The following is a 21138-nucleotide window of genomic DNA, read 5'->3' as shown; positions in this document are numbered from 1 at the left end:
CACTTATATCCCCAGATCTTTCTATTCTTGCACCCCCTTTAAAATTGGACCATTTAGCTTGTATTTTCTCTCACCTCCATCACCCTCCCAAAATGTATCACTTCCTACACTGCGGCATTGTTTAATTTTATCTGCTCGTCATCCATTAGGTTGCCCTTGTCCTTCTAAAAGTCGATTACTATCTTCCTCACTGTTCACAGCACTTACAGGTTTTGTGTCCCCTGCAAGTTTCAGATTTGTGCCCTGGGCTTCTGAGCTGGAGTCATCGACGTTAAATCAAAAGCAAGAGTGATGTTCGTACAAAACCCTGGGAAACATGTCCCTCCAGTCCAAAAACGAGTCAAATTAATCGATCACTGTAACTCTCTGTTTTCCATCCCTTTGCCAATTCTGTATCCAGGCTGCTACTGCTTCTTTTGCCCCACCCTGTATGAGAATTGCTCCAATTGGTAATTGACTAAGAGAAAGGTCAAGGTCCATCTAATTCATTTTCTACCGTTCTGGTAGTCACATGATACAATGATAATGGGACTTTGTTGATTAATCATCACAATCAATCTCTGTCAACGAGTCTACAATAGACACGGACGTGAGGTGAGGAAATCCCCCCAGCGGTGGTGACTATTGGAAACCATAGGTCCAGAGTCACCTTTTCCCTCCCAAGGGTGCACGATATGTCTCAAGTTACTCACTTACACTCTCCCAAAGTGTAACTTTCTGAAAGAAATCTATCTAATTTACATCTGAATCAATCAGTACTAACTGCTTCCAATATCTCCCTAGGGAGCCTGTTCCACAGACTGATTGCTCGATCACTGAAATATTGTTTCCACAGGTTAGTTTTGTATTTATCCCTTTTTTCAGGTGCAGACTGTGTCCTCTGGTTGTTCTGTCCTGGGCAAGGTGGAGCAGCGTGTCATGCTGACATTATCTAACCCCGTTAGAATCCTAAAAACGCCAATCACGCCACCTCTAAACCTTACACTTTACCAGTGGGAACATTACCAGTTTACATAATTCCTCTTCAAAACCCAACCCCTCCATTTCCTCAATCATTCTGCTTGCATTTGAAGCCTTGATTGGATTTACTGCATGTAGTCACTGGCAGATATCCATTATTGTCTCTGTCAAGTCCCTTATTATGTTATAGCGGAAAGCTGATAAATGTTGAGGTCAGATGGAGTGGAGGTGCACACAATGGCTGTAGTTGGTGGCTGTGTCCTCAGCAGTCTAGGTCCTAAACTTTAGGAATCACTAGTTAGATCTCAGCTGCAGTAGGTGACCTACCTTTGTTCCCAGTCTGGCAATGCCTCAATATTAAAATTCTCATTTATGTTATCAAATCCCTCTATCGCCACACTCCTCCCTAACTTTGCAACTTCCTCCAGCCCTTCAACCATTCAAGATCTCTAAACTCCTCCAATTCTGGTCTTCAGGGCATCTCTGATTTGCATTGAGATCCACCATTGGCAGCCTTCAGTTATCCAGGCTGAAGCTCTAGAATTCCTGGAATTCTGGAATGCCTCCCTGATTAAAAGCAAATCTGTCTATCTCAGCCTTGAATATACTTATAAGGCCATAAGACATAGGAGCAGAAGAAGGCCATTCGGCCCATCGGGTCTGCTCTTCTCCTCTAAGGTGCTCCTTAAAAACCTCTCTCGTTGACCTAAACTTTTTAATGACTTGTCCTAACAACTCATTATTCAGGTTGGTCAATTAGGGTCCAATTGCACTCCAGTGATTTGCCCCGGGACTTTCCCCTGTGTTCAAAGGCTCTACATAAATGCCAGTTGTTGTTGTAGCCCATACTTCGAAGGCAAGTTGAAGTCACAAACCTGAGTTGGGCACCATCAGTCGTCCACCCAGACAGCCAAAGGTCCCGCTGGCACTGTATCCGGGATCTCTGGGCATGGTGCCCAGGTGCTGTGAGCTGAGCACTTTGTTCCTCATGTTCATGGCGACATTGTTGTCCCTGCTGTTGCCCCCTGGGTATGTCCCTGATGGGGACTTGCCTGGAGGATCCATCCCCCTCACCAGCACAGAGGCTGTTGTGGAGGAATTGTACACTTTGATCTTCAGGCTGGGCAACGGGTCCAAGAGTGGAGAGTTTGTCATGGGGATCTTGTCAGCCGTGTCTTGGAGAGTGTACATGGGCCCTCGGTATGAGCCAGCGCTGGCTGTTAGGTCTGGTTGTATCGACGAGTTCAGCAGCTGTGAGTTATCTGGAATACAGGAGGAGACGCAAATACAATGAGATTTACATAGAATGAACATTGAATTTACAGCACAGATCAGCCCTATACTTGCCTATACTAGCATTTCTGCTCCACACAAGCCTCCTCCCGCCCCTCTTCATTCCACCTCATCAACATATCCTTTTATTCCTTCTCCCTCGTGTTTATCCGGCTTCCCTTTAAATGTATCCAAGGTTATTCAACTCAAGTACTCCCAGTTCCACACGCTCAGGGTAAAGGAGTTTCTCCTGAATTCCATGTTGGATTTATCATTGGCTATCATATATAGATGGCTTCTAGTTTTGGATTCTGACCCTCCCACTGCCTCCCCCCCACCTCTCTTGAGGCTTGTTGTTTTACCAGTATAACTCAAGCGACCATGTCTTCATGTTTTCCAATGGGAGGTTTCCTTTGGACATTGATGCCACATCAAACTCTTGCCCCTACTCACCCCCATTTTTCTTACTGCTCTATAGTCTGCTGAAACCTGGGCACAGATCGTAGAATCACGGAAGGAGGTTATTCTGCCCATCGTGGCTGGGCTCCCCCTTTGTAAGAGCTATCTAATTCATCCCACTCTCCCCTACCTTTTCCCCATATCCCTGCAAGATTTCTCCTTTTCAAGTATATATCCAACTCTCTTTGGAAGTTACCATGAGTCTGCTTTCATCGTCCTTTCAGGCAGCACATTCCAGATCATAACAAACTCATTGTGTAAAAGCAATTCTCCTCACCCACGCCCCCTGGTTCATTTGCCAATGATCTTAAATCTGTGCCCTCTGGTTACCAACTCTCCTGCCAGTGGGAACAGCTTCCCCATGTCTAGTCTATTAAAACAGCTCATAACTTTGAACGCCTCTATTAAATCCCCCCAAAATCTTCTCTGCTCTGAGGAGAACATGGTCATCTTCTCTAATCTCTCTGTGTAATTGAAATCACTCAACCCTGGTACTATGCTGCTAAACCTCCTCTACGCACTCCAAAGCCTTAACATCCTTCTTGATCTCTGATGCCCAGAATTGGGTGCCAGCTGAGGCCTAAACAATAATTTACAAAAGGTTGATCATAACTTTACCAAATCAAAGTGGAAAATCCAGGGGTAACACGAGACAGCCATGAAATAAAATTCCCACCGGAGAAAGAGAGGAGCTTTCAGTTTTAACAGCAGCCGTAAAACAAAGACCTGCATTTATATAGCGACTTTCACAACTTCAGGATGTCCCAAAGCGCTTTACAGACAATAAGGTACGTTTGAAGTTTCGGCGTTGCAGTGATGTAGGGAAACTCGGGAGACCAGGTTTGCACACAACAAGCTCCCACAATCAGCAATGAAGCAATAACCAGCTCCGCTGTTTTGTCAAGATGTTGGTTGAGAGATCATTGTTGGGCTCAGGACACTGGGGTGAGCTTCCCTATTCCTCTTGAAATAGTGCCGTGGGATCTTTATTATCCAGCTGAGATGGCAGATGGTTTCCAGTTTCCAGGGCAGCTGCTGTTTCCATTTTTGTAACCTTTAGAAATGTCCCCCCCCACCACCCAGGTTACCTGTTGTCTCTACTCGGGGAAGCTGTTAAGTCACACGTACAAAGGAGAGAACATTACTTCTAAAGAAGCAGTTAGTCACCTCCATGTAATTGTTCTAATATTGACAAGGCTAATAGTTGCTGTCTGCAGAGTAACGGCCGCAGGAAGATTTAGTACCTTCAACAAAGAACACAGCAGGGGAAAGGAGCCATCAGTGCAGAGGTGAAATCCATACTGCCTGTAATTAATGAAGACCAGGCATTCTTTGCCAACCAGGAGGCACTGCGACACTCCAACACGTTTTTATTTGTGGGGTTATAATAAAATTTATATGATTTCCAGGTTGGGAAGAGGGGGGACTTCTTTGCATAGTTGCCAGTGACAGTTAGGTACCATTAAAATTGTTGATTTTGGTGCTGACTTTGCACCATTTTTATCAATTTCTCTTCATGCTGAAACCAAATTCAATTATACGGAGAGATTAGAGAAGCTGACCATGTTCTCCTCAGAGCAGAGAAGATTTTGGGGGGATTTAATAGAGGCGTTCAAAGTTATGAGCTATGTTAATAGACTAGACGAGGGCACAGATTTAAGATCATTGGCAAATGAACCAGGGGAAGGTGGGTGAGGAGAATTGCTTTTACACAATGAGTTTGTTATGATCTGGAATGTGCTGCCTGAAAGGACGGCAAAAGCAGACTCATGGTAACTTCCAAATAGAGTTAGATATATACTTGAAAAGGAGAAATCTTGCAGGGATATGGGGAAAAGGTAGGGGAGAGTGGGATGAATTAGATAGCTCTTACAAAGGGGGAGCCCAGCCACGATGGGCAGAATAACCTCCTTCTGTGATTCTACGGTCTGTGCCCAGGTTTCAGCAGACTATAGAGCAGTAAGAAAAATGGGGGTGAGTAGGGGCAAGAGTCTGATGTGGCATCAATGTTCCCATTGGAAAACATGAAGGCACAGTCGCTTGAGTTATACCGGTAAAACAAGCCTCAAGAGTGGAATAGGGCATGTTCTGCACCAGTCATGTATTGATAAGATATATTTTAGTCTAAATGGTGTGTGTGTGTGTTTTCGTGCTCTCACTCAATATCATTCCCCCTTACCACAGTGACATTGTAAACCCTCACCATGGCTTGCACAATTCATGCTCAGCTACCTAACCACTGAATGATGGACCTGAATTAATATTCCTGAGAACTGGGACTAAAATTTGTAATCTGTGCAATCCTCTTCACAGCCTGAATTTCATAACTCTGTAATTTCAATCAGGACAATTACAGAAGAGACAAGGCACATATTTCACACAAAACTGAGTACAGATGATGCTGTGTGCAGGAGAGCAGTGACAGTCCATTAAATATATTTTTCACGCTGCTGTGTAGTGGCTACGTGAGTGGTATTCTCCACTAATAGGATGCTGCCATCTGTCCAGTAAGACATTCTGCCTACCACACAATTGAGCAACATTGTGTATGAATTTCAGTGCTACATAGGCCGTTCATCCCAATGATTGGCTGATTGAAACAAAGAGCTTGTGCCTTTGGTCATTTGGAATAGGCAGAGTACAGACTGTACTCAAGCAGCCTGCGCTCACAAAACTCAAACATAACTTCTACTGTTAGATGTGATTCCATGATTGGGCAGCACTTGTTGAATAATCCTGATAATAGCTACACTAACAACCAATGGAAGATAATCAGTGGAACACATGACATGGCCCTTTTACGTTTGCTACACTCACACACAGGGACCCATTCTCTGCAAACATAAGAAATATGTTCAAGATTTACACCTTTTTTTTTAATTACCCTGGAGCCTGGGGAACCTTTAGCTTCCCCTTGTTTTCTCCATGGAAACATCTCAGCCAATCAGAGTCAACTTACCAACCAATCAGCACTCTTTTCTCCCACAGTATAAATTGTTGTGATCGCTTGAAATTTGATATTCTTGCATTTGTCCTGATGAGTGCAAGATGAAAAGCCTCAGCAACATGTCTCTCTTTTCAGCAAGATTCAAACATATTTTCATGAATTATGGAAATTTAAGTAATTGGGGGTCATCTGTGTGCTGTCTAAGGTGGTACTATCATCCTTGGGTGATGTCTTTAAAGGTGCAGCCACATTATTCAATGCTTTCCTTAATGGTATGCTAAATCTTAAATAATAAGCTATGGCTGTGTCAATTTGACTCATTAAGTAGCATACTCGCTGAATGTTAGGTAGCTCTGGGTTTAAGCTCACCTGCAACAGCCAAGCACATAACTGAAGCAAACCTGCCTGCTTTAGAGATAGCATTGTTTGGGTTTGAATTTAAACTGCCATCCCATCTGGTCGTTCAGGTAGATAGACAGATGGATAATAGGTTTATTGAAAAATCTTCATGGCAACAGGTGCCAAATTGTGGTGATGATACAAATAAAATAAATAATTATAATCCATAACAAAGTTATGGACAATCATTAAAATAAAAATAAAGTATAAAATAATAAAAGGATTAAACAATTATTATCACTTCAGTATATAAATGATTACAATAGGTTGCAAAATGCAGGTTTGTTTAATTTACAGCATTAAAATGAAAGGTCCACTGCACACTGAACTCTATATTAAAGTCCATAGAACAGATGTCATCAGGTTGAGTTCATTAAATTCTCGATCGTTATTTATGAGTTTTATAAAGCAGGGGATAAGGCTGTCCTGTACTCTGTTTGTCCTATATCTTATTTAGTCATTTGGTAATACAGAACTTCAGTGTTGCTGAAAAAAGAGACATTTTGTCTAAGCTTTTCCTCTTGCACTCATCAGGACAATTCACAAGAATACCAAATGTCAGGGGAACAACCATTTAAACTGTATGAGAAGAGATTGCTGATTGGTTGGCAAGCGGACTCTGATTGTTATAGGTGCTACCATGGAGAATGCACCCTTGATTGTGACTGACAGTTAACTGCCAAGCATTATTTGAAATTTAAACCAAGCAGTTTGACTCTGATTGGTCAAGGCATAGCCCTGAGAAATGAGCCAGTGAACGGCTGTCACTTGAATTATTTAGCTGAAAGAGGCGCAATGTGTGTACATGTTCTCTCTGCCTGTAAAGAACAGGGCCCTGTATATTAATATATGTAGCCTCCAGTACATGTAAATGCGCCACATTGTGAACCTGACTGACAATCTTAAATTGGTTGTCAGAGTAATTCTTAGCACACTGAGGATTATTTTAGCAAAAGTTGTCCAATCACAGAATCATAGCCAATGTCGGACACTGTTTTGAATTTTGCAAGCACGGGCTGGTTGGGTATGGTCTGTACCTTTTTTTTTATTCATTGATGCGATGTGGGCATTGCTGGCTACAACAGTATTCATTGCCCATCCCTAATTGCCCTTGAGACCTTGCACATTGCGAACAGCAAGTGCTGTTTGATACATTCTGTCCGTCTTTGGGATGCACAGCCCACATACCTAGCATCACACTGGCACTGAAATTCATACATTATTCATTTGTGTGATAGGCAGAATGTATTTTTGGCTTGACGGCAGCATCCTGTTAGTGGTGAATACCACCCGTGTTGATACTGTATAGTAGCAGCGTGAAACAGCTAGCTTCACCTGTTGCTCAAATTTCTCAAAAGAGTTACTGGCAATGGGAGTTGGGATTCAATAGTTTTTAGCGATGTCCAGATAGAACTTTTACTGCCTTTCAGAAAGGGAACAGATATTCAGTTGTCTGATTGTGTCAGAGTAGCTCTAGTTGTCATGAAGATATTAATGTATACAATGTTATTGGAAATTATTTTAAATTGGACTTGTAGTAGGGTCTGTGTCCATGGGTGTGAGTGTGTGTGTCTTAATTGGATTAAAGCCAGCTAGTCTGGGTGCTTTAATGTATTGTAGTTTTGAGATGTTAAACAGTAGAGGGTACATTTGCATTTTGTTGAATAAACCATTCAAAGACTGGGGGTGAAATCTTGCACCTAGCTAGGAGACACCAAGCAATATGTTTATATTAATAATAAAATTGGTGCTATTAAAGGGGTTCTATTGTTAGAAGAGGTGGAGTTCAATGGGCCTGGTAATACAATGAGAATTTACATTCAAAGGGAAGGCTAGGTATATACAGAAAGAGTTTTGTGTGGGAGTCAGAGGCATGTGAGATCTAAGCAGCCTGTAAGCCTACACCTGTACGAAGGGACCAAATTGAAAGGAACCTCATTTTGAATCTGTAAGATAAAATATGCTTTGCCCAGTGTCTATTTAAGTCTATGGGTTAAGATTGGAGAAGATTACCTGGGAGTGATTAATTTGGGGATTTGTTTAAAAGTTATTATGGTAGTAATTTGTAGGCATGTGTATGTGTTTAAGTTTGTTGTTAAATTAATAAATGTTTAATTTGTATTTAAAAAAACCTGTTGAGGCTTGGTGGTTTTTATCCCTGAATTCAGAGCTGCATCTCAAACATATCAATTGAAAATATAGGTAATGACAGTTGTTTAAAGATTGCCTCTGGGGTTTTAAATAACTCTGCTTTTACCAACTGCTGTGTCATAACACTAGTGCAAATACCTGGACAGTGGATGTTAACAGGCACTCAAGTTTGCTCCCACAAAGTTTGCTTAGCCACACTGTTTTAAGTCCAGGTACTTAAAATTCTCTCCTTTCTAAAATGTGGTGCCCAGAATTGGACATAATACTTTCGCTAAGGCCCAACCAATGATTTGTAAAATGTTGGTATAGCTTCCTATATTGTCGTGGCCTGGTGGGTAGCACACTTGTCTCTGAGTCAGAAGGTTCTGGCTTCAAGCCCCACTCCAGAGACTTGAGCACAAAGTCTAGGCTGACACTCCCAGTGAAGTACTGAGGGAGCACTGCACAGTCTGATGTGCCATCTTTCAGATTAGACACCTAACAGAGGCCTTTTCTGCTCTGTCAGGTGCGTGGAAAAGATCCCAAGGCACTAGTTCGAGGATGGGCCAGGCAGTTTTCCAAGCGCCCATATTTATACCTCAAGAAACTAAAAAAACAGATTACCTGGGAATTATTACACTGTAGTTTGTGGAATCTTGATGTACAAAAATTGGCTGCTGCATTTCCTGCTTTACAACAGTGAGTACATTTAGTTGGTTGTTAGGAGCTTTGGGATGTCTTGAGGATGTGAAGGCACGACAGAAGTGCAAGTCTTTCCTTTCTTCCTTTATTAAACTTCTCTATTCTGCTTCCTATCTTATATACGCTTGTGTACAGAGCTTCCCACTCTTTCAAGCTTGAAGGGACAAAGCTTTTGCAACCTTTCCTCAGAACAAGTTTCCCCCAAGACATGCAGTCAGTTCTGCTTTGCTTCCATGCATCACCGCCCCCCCCAGGGCTTGGAGAGTTCCCTCAGAGATCAGAACAAAATTCCTTCACAAGATGTAGCCTAGCCAGTGTACACTCAAGAGCAAAGTAGTCACATCGGACAGACGCTGATAATGCGATTGGCTCTTGAACAAAACAAAGGGGACAATTTGCCTCCACCACGTTCCTGTTGGTTGGGGGCAGGGATGACATTCAATTCTTACACAGAAAGCGGAGGTGAAGCCACATGAAGTTTGGGTCATTGTGATGTCCCGTGAATTCTCGGGCCACCCCACCGCCCCTCCAAGGACATCAGGTGGGAGAGATGGAATTTTCCTTTCCACCTCCTTTCCCTCCCCAGCACTGGACAAATGGCTATAAGAAGGGAGCTGTAACAAAACAGCACGGTAACCAAGGGCCTAGCAACAAAGGGTGGATTTCCCCAGCACCCCCACCCCCCCGCTAGTTTCCAAAACGCGAGGGGCTGCTGAAGGACCCGGCCAGTACACTGGGTGCACTGAGTCAAACCTTTAAATCCAGGCAGGCCCCAATCCAGTTAGGCAATTTAGGTGTGAATCTGCTTGGTTTGTACCTAGGAGAAAGGAGGATGAGACTGCAATATTTTAACAGCCTGAATGGGTGCTGGAAGAATATTCAATTATAACTTTCAAAAAGAATAAAAACTTGAAGGAGAAATATTTCAAGGGCTATGGGGAAGAGCAAGGGATAGCTCCTTTATAGAGCTTGCACAAGCATTAGGGGCTGAATGGCCTCCTTCAGTGCTGTATCATTCTATGATTAATGCTGGGCATAGACCTCTCTAAACCTTTGTATAAAACCATTTCAATCTAATGCCAGTCTTACAGTTAACAAACTGCCCTGTCAAATATCAAACATTTTTCATTTCCTGCTTTTGCATTAGTTACTATAAAAATCAATCAGTGTAATAAATGGTTGTAACTTTAGCCATTGTTAGAAATTGCATTTCTCTTGGCATCTAATCAAAACAGCTGAACAGTGCGGCGATAGATTCAGTGCAGTCCCAGCCAGTGTCAGCACTCATACGAATAAGGCTTAGCAATGGTTGTCATTCTCGTTAGACAGGATGAAAGTGCTGTCATGCCTTCTGCTGTCATGTCCAGCTTTGATTGTTTACAGATAAACAGACACAAAGGGTTTGAGTCAGTTCCATTTTGAAGAGCTCTCCCTGATGTCCCGGGCCATAGTTGTCCCTCAATCAACAACAAACAAGATCGTTGCCGCGTTGCTGTTTGTGGGATCTTGCTGCGCACAAATTGGCTGCCGATTTCCTACATTATAACGCGTTTCTTTGTCTGTTAACCTCATGTGGTGAACTGTGCTATATAAATGCAAGTCTTTTCTTCTTTTCTTTCCAACTTCAGTCTGCCACCCACACCCCCCCACCCCGCCCCACCCCCACCTGTGAAGCATCTTGGCGAGGTCCTTCATCCGTCTAAAGCAAACACGTCACAACTCCCATTGTGGGAACAAATCAATAGCAGAGCGGGTGCTGGATTACTCACCCTGCCGAGGCGTCTTGAAGTTGACGGGCTGGAAACCCCCAGTCAGAGCGGCGGAGGAGTCGGTGATGTCGGTGTCAAAGTCCCGGCAGCTCCTCTTGTACACGATGATACCGAGCACCAGCATTATAACCAGGAAGATGAACACAGCCACCACCAGGCCCGCGTACAAGGCAACATCGCCAGAGGCACCCATTGCTATTGAGTTCAAGAAAGGTCGAGAGGTAAAGGCTGTATTTTAAGGCATAGGAACAGGAGGTGACCATTCAGCCCCTTGAGCCTGTTCTGCAATTCAATGAGGTCACGGCTGATCTATACTTTAACCCCACCCAATTGCTTTGGCTCCATTACCTTTTTATACCTTGGCTAGCAAAAATTCTATCCATTGCAGATTTACAATTATTAACTGAGCTAACACCTACCTTTTTTTGGGACACTTCTACCCCCATTTTGTGTGAAGTGTCTCCTAAGTTCTCTCTTGGATGGCCTGGCTCTGATTTTAAGGTTATGTCCCCATAGTCCTAGATTTCCCCCTCCCCCACTCCCCTGCCATTGAAAAAATTTCTCCCTATCCACCCTGTCAATTCCTTTCAAAATCCAAAAACCCTCAATCGCACCACCCTTTTATTTTCTATATACCAGGGAACACAAGACTCGTTTATATAGTCTTTCCTCATAAATTAACTCTATGAGTTCTAGCAACATTTTGGTGAATTTGCACTGCACTCATTCCAAGGCCAACATATCCTTTCTTAAGTACGGTGGCCAGAACTGTACAGTTAAAAAAAAAATCACATGCATTGTAAGGATAAAGTGAAAATGGAAGATATTTGCTTTCAGTGATTCCTTTCATTGAGTATTCTACTGTTGCATGTACAATAGCCATTCAGTGCAAAGGGGCACCTAATAATAAACCAAATGTTATAATCATTACCGCACTGCTACAGTGAGACATTCAAACTCCTAGACATACAGTAAAACCAGAGTCCAAAAGTGATTGCAACTGCCTTTTATGTCATTAAACATTTAGATCTTTGTCATGTTAGTCTAACCCCTCTGACGGTCCCTATTTAAACCCAATCAAAGGCAATTTTCCTCAGGTTACTCCAGTGATGCTGCATAGCGAAGGGAATCTGGAGTTCCAAATATCCCATCCATTCTATACTATTTGTGGCACAGGCCCAGGCCATTCAGCCCAGCTGCTCCATGCTGGTGTTCATGCTTCACATGAGCCTCCTCCCGCCCCTCTTCATCTCACCTTTATCAGAAAACTCTTCAATTCCATTCTCTCTTCTACGCTTCCCCAGCTTCCCCTTAAATGGCTCTATGCTATTCACCTCAGCTTCTCCTTTGGGCAGCAAGTTCCACATTCTATTCACTCTCTGGATGAAGAGATTTCTCTCTCTTATATATATATATTTATGGCCGCTAGTTCCAATGGTCAAAGCATGTAGCCATGGGTGTGACTTTGCAGCGGGCAGCTTTACAATGGAGAAACTGGGACTGAGCACCATGGCAGAACAGTCACGCCCAAATAACATCGATAACAAATGGTGGATAATTGTGATCGGAAAGATGCCACTCCATGGGGCCGTGAAATCACACTGTTGATCCCAAACATACTCTCACAATGCAATTGTTTCAACTTCCTTTCAGCACTGTTTTATTAGTCGTACTTAGGTACATTTAAAAAATGGGTTCATGTTTCCACTAAAACTTCAAAGAAAAGAATATTGCCTAACTTCATGATCAATGACTCACAGCAGGTTAAGACAGACACTAAGATTGATCCTACACACACTGTAACATTGACTGGTTGCCGGGAAGCAATGATCATGAAGATATTTACAGCTAATTACAGTGACATGCAATTGGGTAAGTCAAACTCTCTCTCTTCCATTAGCTCTCACCTTCCGGCCCATTATGAAACTCCTACCACTCATGTGAAGAATAGTGTTTAGCCTACATTCATGGTGGACTGTACGAACCCGAGATTCACTGGCAATGAGTATTGCACGTGTCCAAAAGAAACAAAAATGAATTTGAAATAATGAAATGGGAACTTACTAGAGTTTTTTGGTTCATTTAATAGCTTTTTATCTGTTAAAAAGAAACAAAAGTAAAATCAACATGGAAGGAGAATGAAATGAAATTGTTAGAATGTACACAAAAAATAGAAAATTAAGGAAAATAAATAAAATGAACGCACTCAAATGCTGTCAATACTTGGAAGAGCACCGCTCACTCACACAGGAAATTTGTTAGCAACCATTTTGTGATTTTATACAGAATAAAAATGGGTGTGGAGGTAACAAAATGGTGGGTTGTGAAAATGCCATAAAAAAGTGAGGGTAACGACAAAGGATTTTATTACCGGGACGTGAAACCTAAGACAGGTTTATAATTCTGTTGTACACATTAAGAGCGTCCTGCTACTTTCTCTTGTGTCTGCAATCACCAATGTGAAGTTAGCCTCATGCAACAGGATGAAGCATTTTATTGACATTTACATTACAGGTAACAGGAACAGGGTATGTTAGACATTTGTGTGAAGAAGTCAAGTCATCGACTTCCCCTTACATCAACTCAGCATTTTTTAGGTGTCCTGAAATGTGAGAGATGTCATGGGCCATCTGAAACCCAGTGTCAATGTAAAAGTACTCAATAACCTATCCTTATAAGGATGGGAACACACATGTGGACTTAGCTATAACAGGGAATACACTTCATTTATTTTTAATATAAATGAGGGGCACATGACCCTTTCCCCAGAGCTCCTTTTATAATTGTTTGTGGCCACGTCTCCTGGCTGTACAGAGTGATAAAATAAAGAATGCTATGCAGAGCTTCTGATGGGGAGAGTCAGCAGCACAAGACCGGCTTTAGAATTGAGGACTGAGCATTGTGAATGAAAAGTGCCCTTGTGTGTGCGGGTGTGAAGTGGGACAAGGCTGCTCCCCAGAGCTGATGCATGACTGCAGGTCCATTGAACATGTCAAGATTCCTTTAGTTTTCTGTTTCATGTTTCGAAAACATGACTCTGAGGGTTTTTGGCTCGACAAATCACAGCAAATATGTCCAGAGGGGTTATTACTTGGCAATGCCAGGAACAAGAGCTAATTTGACCTGACAAGTATTGCAACTGTGGTCTTTTCAGACTTTTGTTTAGAGCACACAAGGGCTGACCAAAGATTTGGCTATTTATATATGGATAAAGACCAGTGCGTGTCACAGCTTCTCGGGAATGATCTTGATTTTGGTGAGGAAACTTTATTCCCACCATGTCGGGCTTATTTGCCTCTGGGTCAGAAGACTGTGGGTTCAAGTCAGCTGGACACAACTGAGGGTAAGGTAGGGGAGATTCAACCATCCCTTGCTGTTGGCAGCCTGCCCAGGCGAAAATATCAACATTGAGGAGGATCAACCGAGGAGCTTGAGTTTGGGAGAATGGAGGAAAGGAAAGGATGGCCAGAGTGAGACAGAAAGAGAAAGATAGAGAATAGAAAACACCCTTATTGTGGAATGGAATCCATTACAACCGCACTCAGTTTACAGAGGTTCAGGTCTAAGTGTGAGTTCCTATCATCGTGACCAGGATTAAATGGAGGTATCGCGGCACTCCTCTTAGTTATGGATGCAGTATTTCTTCTGTAAGTTACAGGGCATATGTGTGCAGTTCAAGTGGGAGTGCCAGGTTAATCAGTATGGTGTTGCAGCCTGAGCAGACTGCAAGCACAGCAGCCATGTGATGGGACTGGCCCTTAACTGCTGCCCGAGCCCACCCCAGAAGAGAAATCTACCCGATGGCAATCTGCTTTTTTTCCCCCCAAAGACTTACTCTGCATACAGAGGCCATCTGTGCAGTTTTTAGACTCCAACACTAGGCCAATGCAATCCTTGCCTCCGTTTCTGGGTGAGGGTTCTGTGCACTCGCGGCTCCTCCAGTGGGTGCACTCGGTACTGCAAGCTGACCATTTGCTCCAATCTGTCCACCCGCCGTCCACTGCATTTCATCAGAAAGGATAAAAAAAAAAGAATGAGTACAGGCCAAGTCAAAGCTAGGCTTGCTCAAGTTGAACCACGTGCGATTTCCATACGATTACATTAAATTTACAGCACAGAAAGAGGCCATTTGCTCCAACTGATCAATGCTGGCGTTTATGCTCCATAATGTGTCTCCTCCCACCTCTTCATCTAACTCCGTCAACTTAATCTTCAATTCTTTTCTTACTCGTACTCCTCAAGTTTCCCACCTAAAGCATCTATGCCGTTCACCTCAGCCACTCCATGAGGCAGCGAGTTCCACATTCTCAAAAAGAACAGGCGCTGAAGGAGGTGCATTGACGGTAACAGAATTGAGAGTATATAGCTATCAGGAAAGACTGAACAGGCTCTTTCCTCTGGAAAAGAGAAGGCCGAGAGGTGACCTAATAGTGGTATTTAAAATGATGAAGGGGTTCGATCGCGTACAGAAGCTGTTTTCGCTTGTGGGAGTGTCAAAAACCAGGGGCCAGAAATATAAGACAGTCATGAATAAATCCAATAAGGAATCCAGGGCAAGCTCCATTTCCTAGACAGTGGTATTAAGTTGGAGTTGGCATCCGACCAGAAACTAATAGATACTGTGGATAGAGAGAAACTGTTTCTATTGGCAGTAATCAGAGTGCCCAGGTTTACGATAACTGGCAAAAAAAAGCTGGGGGAAGATGTGGAGAAGTTAAAAAGGGAAAATTTGCAGGACTATAGGAAAGGAGCAGGGGCATGGGACCAATTGGTTATTTTCTCAGGTAGCTATAGGGTTACCAACCCTCCAGGATTGGCCTGGAGTCTCCAGGAATTGAAGATCAATCGCCAGGACACTGCTGTGAGCGACCCTGGAGAAAAATCATCGGGACGTTGAGAAAGATTGTGTTTTTTTTCATTTTCGAACATTTCTCTTTGCCAGATATAAGAATATTGAAAATGAGAACAAAAGCTGATTGGCTGACAGTGCAAACATTAACTGATTGGGTAATGAGTGTTTTTGCTTTCCAATTGGCGTAGGAAGGGGCTGGGGAGAGATGGATGTGTTGGTGAACTAATGGCCGGAGTGTGGGGCAAGTCATGACTAAACCTCCAGAAATATATTTAATCACAGTTGGCAACCCCTAGATAGCTGACATAGGCATGTTGGGCTAAATGGGCTCCTTCTTTAGTGTATGACTAAGTCGACAAACATGACAGCACTCTTTGTATTCTTGAATCAATACCCTGGTTAGTTTACTCTCATTGGCGGGCGGGCAGCCGAACTCCGCCGCCGAAACGGGGCCCGCTGCCATTTTGAGTGGGTGGGCCAATGAAAGCCCCACCCAGCGGCCTGCCCGACAGGAAGCGCCATGCACTATGCGCTTCCTGTTCCGGGGTGGGGGAGGGAATCCCCATCGGTCAATGTGCACACTGCTCCCTGAGGCAAAGTCCTGTCTCAGGGAGTTTAGTGAAATGTAAGTAGTAAAGTCAAAAAAATAGAGACATTTTAAAATTATTAAAATGTCCCCCCCATGTGACAATGTCACATGAGATAGGACATCTTGATAACAAACTCATAAAATTTATTAAACTTTTACAAAACGGCAATGAAACTTCATCCCACCAGTGGATGAGGTTTCATTAATAATCCACAGGCCGCTGGGGCTCCTTGCCTGCCGGCCAGCCTTAAGGTTGTCCCAGGCAGGGCATTTAACTATCTTAATGAGCCTGTCAATGGCTTCAATTGGCCATTGACAGGTCAGCGGGTGGACAGCTGATTTCGCTGTCCGCCCGCCTTCCTGAAGATTTAAAGGGACCGGGATGAGGTCGGGGGTTCCTCCCAATGTCATCCTGCGTCATTTTCCCCTCGGCGAGCGGAGCCCCGCCCACCCCTAAATCACCGAGGGGAAAATCCTGGCCACTGTCTGAGCTGCCACTTCTTTCAACTCACCTGGGCACATGGTGGTGCAGCCGATCTTCTGGAAGGTTTGCCCGTCACAGAAAGCCCCTCCGTTGAGTGGTGCTGGGTTAGTGCAAGTCCTTGTCCGTTTCTGCCAGCCTCGCCCGCAGCGGTTGTTACAGGAAGACCACTCGGTCCAGGTGGACCAGCCACCATTCACTGTGGCGGAGGGAAAATCAGACAGAAGATGGTCAGCCGGCAGAAACAGTGGAGGAGAACAGCTCACCCATCCCTACGGTTAAAAATAGTAATACAAGCCTGCCAGCTATTTCACCAGTTGTTTCCTGATGTGATGGGGTTGGTCATTCAGTTATCATCAGATACAATTTGAACCACCCAGCAGCAGACTATTGCAAACCTTTTTTGTATCAAAGTGAAACATAATAAAACAGACTTCTAGAGAAGGTCATTATTCAAGTGATATCTTCAACATAGGAATACTGTTGAGGAGGAGGCCATTCAGCGCTTAGTCTAGTCTACCATGCAATTAGTTCATGGCTGATCAGTATCTTAACTCCCACCTTGGTTCCATATCCCTTAATCACCCTTGCTTAACAAAAAATTATCAATATCAGTTTTCAAATTTTCAGTTGACCCCCAGACACAACAGCTTTTCGGGGAAGAAATTTCTAGATTTGTGTGTCATTGGTATGAAATTTTCTTTTCCTGATATCACTCCTGAACAGCCTGGTTCTAGTTTTACGGGTATGACCCCTTGTTCTGGGTTCCCTTGACCAGAGTAACTAGAAGTATTTCACAATACTTACAGCACAAAAACAAGCCATTCTGCCCAACTGGACCATGTCACTTTCTATGCTCCACATGAGTCTCCTCCATCCATTCTCCATCTAACCATCAACGTATCCATCTATCCCTTTCTCCCTCCTGTGTTTACCTAGCTGTCCTTAAATGCACCTATGCTATTAGAAATAGCTTCTAGCTACCCTATCAAATCCTTTGAAGGTTCAATAGCTGTTTGATAGGGTCAATGAGAGGCACTACCACCACTATTTAACCTTCTCAGGGGAACAGAAGCTCCTTAAAGTCAGGGGTCAGCAGGTGGCAGAGGTATGTGGGTGGCCCGGAAGGATAAGGTCTTTCATTGTCACCAATCCGATCCTGGCTCTCCCCCCCATGACCAATTATCAATGATGTATTTGTAAACATCTGTTAAAACTGCCTCATCCCCTCTCCCCAGTGCACGCCACACCACACTGGACATGCTCAATGGAGGCTAGCTCGCGCTCATAAACAGCGAGAGATAGGCCTGCGCCAATAAACCCGGCGCTCCGCTTGATACAGTCCTTTGTCTCAGGCTCTGGCTGGGATTCTGAAGCTGTAAGAACGGGACGAGTCTCTCGTGAGATTATTCTAGTTTCTATCCAATTCTCAGCACATTCATTTCCTCTTCCTCGCTTTAATGGGCTGCTTGTATTTTTAAAGAATGACATGCAGCTCCCCCCCTCCGGAAAAATGATGGAAAAACAACAGCCAAGAAAGAGCAGCCAATCAGACACGAGGTATACGGGATTGTTGGCTAAATCAAACTGCAAAGTTGCGATTTAAGTCCAGTTGTTGTCTAAATGTCAGCGTGGTAGATTGGAGCCTGTAGTAATTGGGAGCCTGTTGCTTTCAACCTTTTAACAAGTAAATTACAGATTATTAACTGCAGTATTACAATTGTTTTAGGTGCTCCAGGCTCCTGGCAAACAGGGAATAAGGGCAGATCTTCACTTTATACCATCGTTACAGTGAGGCAGCAGCCTGTTCCATAGCTCGCACCGATTTTTTAATCTGACATCTGGCTGGACTACATATTACATAGAAGATACAGGACAGACACAGGCCATTTGGCCCATCTAGTCTGTGCTAGTGTTTATATGCCACATGAGTCTCCTCCATTGCCATTTTGGGGAGGTGATGGCATAGTGGTATTTGCACTGGACTTGTAATCCAGAGCCCTAGGGTGTTACTCTGGGGACCTGGGTTCAAATCCCACCACGGCAGATGGTGAAATTTGAATTTAAAAAAAAATCTGGAATTAATAGTCTAACGATGAACCCATCGCCGATTGTCATAAAAACCCATCTGGTTCGCTAATGTCCTTTAGGAAAGGAATCTGCTGTCCTTACCTGGTCTGGCCTACATGTGACTCCAGACCCACAGCAATGTGGATGACTCTTAAATGCCCTCTGAACAAGGGCAATTAGGGATGGGCAATAAATGCTGGCCTAGCCAGCGATGCCCACATCCCGTGAATGAATATTAAAAAAATCTGCCTCATCTCAGCATTTCAGCATGCCTTTCTATCCCCTTTTCTCTCATCTACTCATCTAGTTTCCTTTTGAAAGCACCTAAGTTATTCACCTCGAGCATTTCCTGTGTTCCGCCTTCTTCTTATTTCCCTGTTGGATTTATTAGCAACTATCTTATATTTGTGGACTCCAGTTTTGTGGATATCAGATTTAATCTGGTGCAGCCATCTACTAGTCCGGGATCTTCCTTGAGAGCAGAGATAATTCCCAGTTTCTTACTTCACCACCAACTCTCTCCTGAAACCCCAATCCCCTGACCCATCTTCACCTCCAATAACAAGTGCGAGGGCTTCATCAATTCATTCTCAGTGAGGCTGACCCAGTGAGACTTGCTCCTTCCGCTTCCCCTTTCCCTTTACTATCCCCTCACCCTCTACATCCCCAGCCCTGCTCTCAACAAGATAGATACAGTACAAGTCCTTAAATCTGTATCAAAAGCTGCAGATAAAAATGTCCAAATGAAATTTGTATCACAGGTTAAGCACTGTGAAGGAACAAGGCACAATTATACTGGCACCATTAAACTTATAAGCCTGGAAATTGCCGGGTGTGAAATTACAGGAACAACGTTTTAATGAAATGTCTTTGTGCTCCATTTTAAAGGTGATGTTGTTCCATTTTGTGCTAAAATAGCAGGCAGCGTAAAGTCAGACCAATACACTGCGCACTGCCATTCCTGTAACTCTTTTCCCCTGCTAACACACTAAGGGGTAAGGGGGTTTTCCTAGTCCAGGAATGATCAGAGTGTTCGAGTTTTTAATATGACTCTTGGGACTGCACTAGCTCTGATGCTAAGGCTGCAGAGAACAGGTAAAAAATAATGAACGCAAGTTTCTTTTAAGCAATAAATACAATGCTCTCGCCACAACAATGTCAGATAGACTCAGGCCTGCCTGAAATATTTGACTCCCACAATGAATGGGAGGTGCCCATTCACAGTTTGTCTGCCTGCTGCACTTTAACCGGTTGTTACATCTTTCAGCGCCTCAGTGACGGCAGCATGGAACACATCGAGATGGGGCAAAAGTACTTAAAGCAGCTTTTGAGAGGCAAGGCCCCTGGCTTACCATATACAACCACGGTGGCAGTGGTACTACGTCGCTTGGCAACAATGTTCTTGGCCACACACGTGTAATTTGCTGTGTCAGAGAGACGGGCTTGTTTGATGATCAGGTTATGGTCAATTGTGAGGAGGAAGTTGGAGTCTTGGACTGGATTAATAATGTCATCGTTTTTCAGCCATTCCACCTGAATAAGACAAGGAGGCAGTGCTAATAAATGGCAGCACCTTTGGGAGCCTATTTTTCTTTTCATGATCCCTGAACCCCTGCCACATTGTCACCGAGAAACTTCTGATTGTATAAATTGATGTAGCAATATCTATACCCGCAAATTCACAAATGGATATGGTTGGGTTGAATCCTTTCGGGTGACAAGAGACAAGATTTGTGTAACGAGTGCTCTTTCGCCCATTAGTAAGAGGAGTGCTCACCCATTGCTGCACCAAGAACACGGAGTGAGTATACCCTCGGGAGCAAAGGGGAGTCTGGTGCGGATAAGACACCAAAAAGAAAACCCAAAAAGCACAACCATGAATCACGAGATGAAGAAAGCCCTTGTGCTCATTTGATGATCACTTGTATAGTCGCTGCTTTGCGCTGACCTCCGGGCAAATCGATTCCTCACCAACACTAAATGCTCCGAGGCCATATTTTACCCATGTGACATGTTCCCCATGTTACGATGTGACAAATAGCCAAATAGATTCATCTCAATCGCCCTTTATCCTCTGACTTTTCCATCCAACACTACTTAATCAATAGGTTTAAAGGTTTCATTTCAGGGCTGTGTTTATCAAATGATATTAGCTGCTGGTTGCCTGTTCTACAGTTCCCAGAGAAATTCAGTGAAGCATGCAGCTAAATCTGTGAAGGACAAAGAATCACTTAATCCAGAGGCAGAGAAGGAAGCTCAGTAAGCAAAATTTTATTTTCATTAGGTTTAATGCAGTTCTCATTAATTTGTTTCTTTTCACATAGTTACAAGTGTTCACTGATTAATCGCCCTGACCTCGAGGTTTTTATCCCCTTTAATCTTCTCTCGCTACATTGACTCTTATTAAAATGAGCGTTAATAAAACTGGACCCATTCAACATATTCTTTTTCAAGCATAAAGGTCTTGCCTCTTTGGAACTTACCTTTTGAATGATAGCGCGCCTTGAC

General features: G+C 43.5%; 1 protein-coding gene across 1 annotated transcript in view; it reads right to left on the bottom strand.

Annotated features, from left to right (window-relative positions):
- The window catches only part of unc5b (unc-5 netrin receptor B), a 230595-nt gene that overhangs the window by 31440 nt on the left and 178017 nt on the right, over positions 1-21138 (bottom strand). Inside the window, exons 5-10 of the mRNA XM_078530937.1 lie at positions 19983-20163; positions 16592-16759; positions 14474-14638; positions 12703-12735; positions 10639-10833; positions 1836-2222 (exon numbers count right to left, since the gene is read on the bottom strand). Of these exons, the coding sequence (XP_078387063.1) occupies positions 1836-2222; positions 10639-10833; positions 12703-12735; positions 14474-14638; positions 16592-16759; positions 19983-20163 (1129 nt within the window). The remainder of the gene's footprint in view (positions 1-1835; positions 2223-10638; positions 10834-12702; positions 12736-14473; positions 14639-16591; positions 16760-19982; positions 20164-21138) is intronic.

The sequence above is a fragment of the Cetorhinus maximus genome, chromosome 27, assembly GCF_964194155.1.
Source record: "Cetorhinus maximus chromosome 27, sCetMax3.hap1.1, whole genome shotgun sequence".
NCBI lineage: Eukaryota > Metazoa > Chordata > Chondrichthyes > Lamniformes > Cetorhinidae > Cetorhinus > Cetorhinus maximus.
The sequence above is the reverse complement of the archived record's forward strand: the minus strand, read 5'-3'. Positions and strand labels throughout refer to the sequence as shown.